This window comes from Porites lutea, chromosome 7 (assembly GCF_958299795.1).
Source record: "Porites lutea chromosome 7, jaPorLute2.1, whole genome shotgun sequence".
In the NCBI taxonomy this organism is placed as follows: domain Eukaryota; kingdom Metazoa; phylum Cnidaria; class Anthozoa; order Scleractinia; family Poritidae; genus Porites; species Porites lutea.
The window spans coordinates 8789300-8798165 of NC_133207.1; the positions used below are offsets into that span (position 1 = coordinate 8789300).

General features: G+C 37.3%; 1 protein-coding gene across 1 annotated transcript; it reads right to left on the reverse strand.

Moving 5' to 3' along the window:
* Positions 1 to 2953: 2953 nt before the first annotated feature.
* LOC140943655 (uncharacterized protein KIAA1958-like) lies at positions 2954 to 4640 on the reverse strand. Its single transcript, XM_073392778.1, has one exon. The coding sequence runs from the start codon at positions 4426 to 4428 to the stop codon at positions 3076 to 3078; it is 1353 nt and encodes a 450-aa protein (XP_073248879.1). The 5' UTR covers positions 4429 to 4640; the 3' UTR covers positions 2954 to 3075.
* Between the last annotated feature and the right edge of the window lie 4226 nt (positions 4641 to 8866).

Here is an 8866-nt window from a genome sequence, read left to right on the forward strand (position 1 = left end):
CTCTCGACTCTTGACTTAATACTCTTGACTCTCGACAATTACTCAAACTCAGAAAAAACTGCGGATTCAAAAATATCCGGATACTTGTGGACAGGGCCGAAGACTGCGATGCTTGTAATCCTTGAATACGATTGTTTTCCAGCTATTGTGACCGGAAGTTGCCAAGCCTGCATGACAGGCACTGTAGGCTAGACGTTACCATGCATACGCTTACAATAGGCTATTCAGTTCCAAGTTACCGTAAAGCCCCCCTAAAGCCTCCTTTTCAAACCGAAGCTAAGTGCGAAGCCATTGATATGAAAATAACTTTTTATTCTCATGCAAAATGAAGCTCATTATTACAAGGAAACGTTTTGCACTTAGCTTCGCTTTGAAAGTCAGGGTTCTGGAACTCGGAAATGGTCTATTTATTGTTTTTGGCTGAACGAAATGCGAAACTTTGCCCTTTGGATGTAAAAAAAGTGGCAAGTATGTAAAACATGTTTATGATACGGCACTAATATGCAGATATAATATGAGAGGTTTCAGCACGTTTCAGGCCAGCCAGGGCTTACAATTTCCTGTCTTTGAAATATCTCTTAAATCGCTTCCGGATGCACAACAGTTAACCACAAGAGAAATATTTAGTTCGCTGTAATAGTCAACAAATCTCATTGGCTTACTAACTAGCAAATTCAAATTGACCAAAGCATAATTTTAGCGTCTTTAACCTTTCATTCCAGCTACACGATTTATGGAGACGAAGAACATTCTATAATGAAACGTTTCATCGATGATTTGTTGTTATGTTATATGAAAGGTAAGACTACTTAATCAATTGATTTATTTATTTGTTCTGACCGTAAACCCTCACTTTCTCTATATCTTTTCGGTCACTCCATTTCCAAATATAATCTTCGCTATTTTCCGCCAATATCCCTCTTTTCATTAAAACGATATTTTAAAGTTTGTTCGGCTTAATTATGTCTATAAATAATAATAATAATAATAATAATAATAATAATAAAAAAAGCGGAAAAAAAAAAAAAACTAAAGCTTTCAAATCTAAAGCTGCTGGATATTTCTATGTGTCTTACCGGTTTTCACAAAAACAACACAACCCCGCATGCAAATCAGAAACATGCAAGGTTATTAGGAACAGAGACATTTGCAACACTTTTAACAAGCCGACTGCTATTCAGTAAAAGGTTTTTTTTTGCACATTACTTAGGTGTGCATTTAGCATTTTATTAAATTAGTAAGTTTGATTCAGAGGCAGTCTCACCTGACTGACTTCGAAGCTTTGCATTTCTTTCCCACTAAGGTTTGCTTAACCCGAAGAGAATAGAGTGTGAGTACAACTGGAAAACAGTTTTTATTACACTTATTTTTTGCCTACAAAACTTTATATAGAGAGTATTCCTAGATATGCTTTCAGTTTGTATTAGGCAGGGTTAGCCATTCGTGCTCTTGTATGATAAACGCCAAATATTCTGAATATTGACGAGTAAGCACATTTTGTGATGGTTGTGGTTTTAATGCGCGTAGTTAGTCCGTCTCACGTTACGAGTGTTCTGTACATTTTTCTACCTTACCGATTGAACCTATTTTATTGAAGTGTCAGTGTATATTTTAGCTCGGATGTAGTAACTATAGACACTGTTGTTTTAAAGTTTCGTTTTCCAGCATTTCGTGTCAACCGAGCTTCGCGAAGGTCTAGTCTTTTGCATTAAAAATAAAAAGGCATGCCGTCACCTCTCTGTTATTGACGGACTTTTAGACTTATAAATTGATCCGATCCAGAAGATGCGACGTAATTCCCTGAGTAAATGTATTTTAATGGTCATTTTCGGGGTATGCGTCTTGGGCAGTTTCCAAGAAAGCTAACCTGAGATCAATTTAAGTTTCTGGGAAACTGGCCAGCCAGGGTCAGACTGTATAAATGCCTGCAAGGTCAATGTCCCCAGTATTTTAAACAATATTTTAAACGTAATAATACAATCCATGCGCGCGCTACTAGATAAAGCAACCTCTTACATCCGCCTGCTGTGAGAACTGAAATTGCAAAAAGATCCTTCTATTATTATGGTTGCACTCTTTTTTAACGAATTATCTTAATGATATTTCGTGTTTTACATCTTTTAATCTTTTAATTGAAAATAGTTTTCTATTTATATTATTGCCTGTATTAGTGTAATGTTTATATGTTTAGTGTGTTTTTGTGCGTTGTTGCTCAGGGCTCCCATTGATAACAGACAGCTTTTTGCGTCTGAAGGGGCTACCCTGAGCGGTATAAATTAATAAAAGTTTCTTCTTCTTCTTCTATAATTATACCACATTCTTTCGCGCAAATCAATAAAAGCTCTCCCGCATGCATGCAGTTAATGCAACACGGACTGGCAAATTAATGTTAGCACCGACGTAGAAAACTACTCAAGATTCTTGCTCAGCTAGTGCATCGGAAAACTACCTTTACCTGTTCTCGTTTATTAAACATATACTGAGTTACATTTTAAGATCATTCTTGATAAGCTAACCTTTACTGTATCTGTAACACTTCGTGACATTTTTACTTGGCCAATATTGCAAATAGGTGCATTGACCTCATACAAGGAAGTGCGGAAAAATACTGATTAAACAAAGCTATATCACGGACTGCGGATTTTTCGATAAAATTTGTTTTTAGAACACTGAATTGGATGTGTCTCTGTTTCAAAAGAAATCAAAAAAGAAGAGGAAAAAGAAAGTTATCAATTGGTATGTTTATTAAGTTAAAGAAGACAAAGATATAGAGATTACTTCATGGTTGGTGAGTGCGTACGATTTTTATTCACGAGTTGTGAAGAATCGAAAACGAACGAGTGAGCGCAGCGAACGAGTGAGTTTGCGATTCTTCACAACTCGTGAATAAAAATCGTACAAGCGAACCAAGAAAGAAAGTGGAAGAAAGTGGAAGTCTACTTTTAAACGATTCTTTAACTTTAAATAACAATGAAAATTTTCAGCTTTAAATATCGCCGTTCAAAACCGTAACTAAGATATAAAATTTGAAAAAGTTGACTGTTTTGTAAATCTAATTATAGTAATGCATGCATTCTAATCAGAGTCAGAGTCCAGTACTTTTAGCCTTTTGTACCTCTTTGGAGAAGACTTTACCTCAACTTCTTGGATTGCCAACTTCGGGGATTGATTGAGGCTGTTAATAGAAATGCTGAATTGACCTCCATGAATAACAGCGCCCGTGAAAAGCGACATCGCTTGTTGGTGATGATCTGCCGCCGAGCGACCCGCCGAGCTAGCTGAAGGATCAGTGGAGCATTCTCCAACTTGAGATGAATTAGTTTTCTCTAAGCTATGCACATTCCCGGACATCAGTTCACTTAAAGTACGAGACATTTTTACTTGCTGTTTTTCAGAAACTACAGAATAATTTGTCACACTTTGAAGATTTTTATGTCCCGACAGTTGAATAATATCTGTCGCTGGGATGTCGTTGTTTGTTAAAGTTTGGATCATTGTTTTGCGACCGCTATGGTTCTTTACATTGGGCCCCAGCCCGGCTTTTTCTGCCATTTTTTTCATTAACGAATTCAGCTTGTTCACGCCAACGGCTGACTTTTTAAACCATGGTTTAGAAGAATCTTGTTTTTTACGGTTATTTACTGCTAGATAAAATGGCGCGTTGTTGTCGTTCATTTCCGACGGTCTTTTCTCCGCGTAGAATTTGTAAACAGTGACGGGATCTCTTTCACTTCCCTGAACCGAAAACATTTTCGGTTTTATTTGCCTGACATCTCTGGGATTTTCGCCGGTTCGAGTCTTAGTTTGTCTCTCAGTGTACTCTAAAAATTCCTCGCCATTTGTAGTTTGGCGTAGTTGCACATCGCCCCAACACATGTCTCTGTGTTCCTTACAACCACGGAGACCGAAATAGACTGTGTTGTTGAACCAAACTGTATTCAGTAGAGCCTCAGGAGTTGACTTTCCTAACAATCCTTTGTCATACAGCAGTTTTATGTCGTCTTCTGTGAGGGGAACTGAAGCGTTTGGTTTATCGCCTTTGCCTTTCTTCTTGAGATCTCTTTGTTTTGATTTTAATGCCGTTCGTGCTTTTTCAAACTCGACGTCTCTCATAATGCTGTAGCCGTAATTCTTCTTCTTTAAATACCGTTCAAAACTGGCCATCATAGCACGCAAGGAAGTGGGTTCGTAATCTTCGTTGTTTTCTTTCTTTCTTACTGTTATGATAAATTCGCTGATGAATGAACTCAGTTCGTGTGGGGGAATTTCTTCTACAGGCCTTGACTCATCTTTTAGCCTCAAAAACTCCTTAAGCAAAGCAACATTCTGTTCAGTTTTCTTCCTGGTGTTTTCGTTTTCTTGTCCTTCAATAAATTCCTCTACTGAAGTTATATCTGCAAACCTTGAATTGCTCGAAGAAGACGCCATGGTTTTCCTTTTGCCTAGTGACGCCGTCAGTGAAAGGCGGGAAAATCGATACGATTTTTGTCACTAGTGAAAACTTTCGTCTGCGGGTTGTGATTGGTCATACGGTATTTTTCACTAGTGAGAAAAATCGTACAACCAATCAGATTGCGTGTACTCTGCAACGCATCATTTTTATTTGACATATTCATTTTGCAGTAAATCTCAGTACATATATAATAAATATATGTATACCGCGCCTATTGAAAGCGATATACCTTTGTGTTTTTGCGCTTGTTCCGTTTTGTTTTTCGCAGTAATTCTGCTATTTCTTCCATTTTCTTGAATTCGGCACACATGCCAAAACAGCTTGATTACCGCGTCGGTGCCTTGAAACCACAAGTTGCGAATGCATATTGGAACAATCAGTGTTCCATCGTATGGAATATTGCCTCAAACTTCCAAATATGGTAAGGGCCTTCTGGTTATAAAGAGTAAGCCTGGGAATTTGAGCCAATCCAGAAAAGGAGATGAAATAATGAAAAATTAGTTCAACTATGATCCGTTATAAACTTGTTTTTTTAACTGCATAAGCTTTGGTTTCATGATATATCAAAATTGAACCCTTAAATGTTAAGTGTAGGCGTAGGTCTCTGTTGTTTCGCCGGCGTCCCTATATATATATATATAAATAATAATAATTTATTTATTAAACATCATTTTACATAACATTACAATAAACTTCACAATAACAGGGCGGCAAATAAAAAGGAGGCGAAGCAGTAAAAAAAATAAACAAACAAAAAAACAAGCAAAAAAAATAGCGAAATACGAAGGTTCAACAGATTAACAACAACTGGCAGAACTGAATGCACAAAGGTGAAAAGAAATAGCAAAATAAAAGACAAAACATAAAAGGCGAAATACTTTGACAAAAAATTCTAGCACTTGTAACAAAATGCACATAAATTAAGCTGTAGAGCAGCTTATTATAAAGGAAGGTTTAAGGCAAAGATGCAAAGCAGCATTCAATCCCGATTAGGGAAAAAGCGACGCCCTCCTACCATTCTCTCCGCTAATTAAATATCAGAATGTAAATTTTAGACTGTAAAAAGCAGCAAGGTGTAAGGCGAAGAAAGTGAATAATTTATATAGTATTGAAGAGAGGTGTTTCCTATTTTGGGGAGCAAATTAGCATCGGGGTTTAGTAACCGAAGCGAAGAAAGGAAGAAAAAGACTAAATTAGCTAAGTTTGGTTTCAGCGTGTATTATTTTTGGCTATTCTTCCTGTGACTTCTTAAAACTACATGTCAGTGCACGTGAAGTTTAAGAACCGAGACAGTGCCTATTTGTCTAAAAGTGCAGCTTGCAAAAAATTAGTTGTACCTTTAATAACATTTATATTTGATATTACGCAGATTAACAAAACTAAAACGTGATGTAACTCTCATACCTTTGCAAAGCAGCTACTGCGAAGACCTTAGTCAAAAACAATTTCAAATCAGAAAGCGGTTTGCTTTTGATAAAACCATACCAAAAATGACGTATACGAACATCTGTTTATATAATTCGAAATTGCGTCAACTCGTCAACAGGCGAATGTTTTGCTGTTATCTACCTCGGCCTTCTGCCTTGGGGTAAATGAACAACACTCCCCTCGTTAAGCACAATTCTTCATAACATACTCAGCCTTATAATCCACTGATTGATTATCATACAGGATAAGGAAAATTACATCTTCTACAACCGAAAAAACTGCTATCTTTTTCATTCATTCTGTACGGAAACCGATTTTACTCGTAAATCAGAAGTTATAACTTTTGGTTACTAAAATAAGTCAGGTATTGACGGCGCCTTCAAGCAGCTGATCATTTAAGGCTTAATCTGGAGTGCCTAACCTGCAGCATGTTATGCTTCTCAACCGACTGACTTACAGATCTAACAAAGCTGGATGCAAGGTAGACTGCATTCTTAATTCTAATCCATGTCAGAAATGTGCGAGAGTACCCAGGGTGCGTTGTTATAGAAACAGTGTAAACACACGGTTCCCAGTACACACATGACAAGTTGGGCGAGACTATGGAATGAACTTGAAATTGGTCCAACGAGGTTTGTCAGCAGATTGTTCTCTTTGCTGATGACTAACAGACCCACTCTGAAACTGACGCTGTTTAGCTGTTTGCTGCAAACTGTTGAACATCAGAATGTTTGAAACATGGCTGAACCGGCTGCACTAACCAGGATGTTCGAAAAAGTCTATCTTATTTTCACATCTGGTAGGCGCAATCAGTGAAAATAAACGTTGTAGACTAATTATATATTACTTTGGAAGATCAGAAATGTGTCAGTGTTAGGTGACCTCTTTTGTGCAGGCCCCAGTTGTTGAAAATATGGATAAATCTCGATCTAGCTGGTAGCGGAATGGGTTTCCGTAATATCTATCCGCTATATGTAGTACTTTAACCGTGGGACAGCATATATCTAGCGTAGGAACGAACCGACCGGGATTCCAGAAGCTTCCGCGTGGACGTCGTCGCGAAGTTACTTAATGATTATCATAATATTATTCGCTTAATGAAATCAAATATAAGGTTATGCGTCTGCTCCTAGTAAGATAAAGTTCTCCTGCTGTGTATGTTGTCAAATGTTTTAACTTTAATACGCGTCTTTTGTTTGTTTCCACTGTCACGAGCTTGAGTTTTATTGTCATTATAGGCAGCTACCCTCGAAACCATTTTTAAAGGGCCGGGGTCGAAAATCTTTACAATGAAGCCCAAGGAAGGAGACAATATAATCAAACTATACAATTAAAATTGACATAGAGTACATAAAATAACGGCTTAATACATAAGTTTGTTTGATGTACATCAAAGAAAAAAAAAATGTACATGAGGCAAACTCAATATTCTGTTGTGGTCATGCACGTACTAAAACAATCACAGTTCAACTGCTTTGCTATGTCCCCCGGGGGGGGGGGGTGCTCCCACGAATTTTGGATAGGGGTGTGCCGCGAAGGATCGTGAACCCTAACCCTATTTAAGGACTAAGAAAGCGAAAACTGATACCCTTTTAAAGGCCGAAAGCCAAAAAATGACACCCAGTTCAAGGAAAAAACAAAATTATTAATAGCATGAAAAAGAAAACTTTATTTCTTCTCTGTAACATTAGATAAATAGCATCAAGCATAAAATACTAGAATAAGCCTAGTTTAAAAAAATGTTCGTTTAGGCGGGCGTTTTCGCACTCCAGTATTAGATAATACAATTAAGCTACCCTACCTAAGGACCACACCAGGGACACAGAAACAAAAGGGTCAAAAAAGATTCCCTATTTAAGGACCGAGAACCTCAAAAACCATACCCTATTCCGCGGTACGTACCTATATAGCCCATATATGGGAGTACCCCCCCCACCCCCCCCCCCCCCCCCGAGGCTATGTACAGGAATTAAGTGCGTGTATAGTCTTCCAAAAGCTATGCAGCCCTTTTTGCAAACTTTATTTCATCGGCCAAGTTCGCCCATTTTGCAACTTTTAGGTACAAATTAATTCACCTGTTTTGCAAGCGAGAACCATTCCCGGTCCGTTTGTTGAATTGTTAAAATGGACCTAACAGATGTCACGTAGTATTACAATATTTTATAATTGTAGTGAATATTTGTGGTTTATCGATCGATTAATTTTGCGTGGGCCGTTTGGGAAGAATGACGCGATAATATATATTTTTTTAATGTTTAAACAACCGTCACATCCTGCCATATCTTGTCTAGTAAAACGGAACTCCGTTTTACGTTCGATACTTTCACTTATTGGGAGCGCTCTCCACTTTCCCAATGTTTTTTTTTTTTTACATTTGCTATTCGGGTATTTGATCTTATCGTTTTTTTTTTTCTTTCTATTTTTTTCTTACTCCATTTCCAAATATAATGTCCGCTATTTTCCGCCATCCCTCTTTTCATTAAAACAATATTTCAAGGTTTACCTGGCTGAATTAAGTTTATAGATATTTGCGGTTATGATAACGTTTTATCTTATAACGATAAAAAAATTAAAGCTTAAAAATCTAAAACTGCTGGACATTCCTATGTGTCTCACGGGTTTTCACAAAAACAACATAACCCTGCATTTGCAAATCAGAACACAACCTTACGTTATAAGGAACAGAGACATTTGCAATACTTTTAATAAGCGACTGTTATTTTTCCAGACCTTGGAATTTGTGGACATTCAGTATTGTTAACACCCTCCAAAAGAGTTTGTTTGCCGCAATTTAGAAGCGCATTTAACATTTATTTAGTAAGTTTGATTAGGCAGCCTAAGTCTTCACCTGATTTAGGCTTCGAAGCTTTGCGTTCTTTCACACTTAATTATGAATGCTCTACCGGTCGAAGCGACTAGAGTACAAAAAGTGTGAATAAAAAGTTCAAAGCAGTTTTTATCAGACTTGTTTGACCATTGTCTATA

Coding starts and splice junctions, on each gene's coding strand:
- LOC140943655 (XM_073392778.1), bottom strand. CDS start 4,428: ATGGCGTCTTCTTCGAGCAATTCAAGGTTTGCAGATATAACTTCAGTA.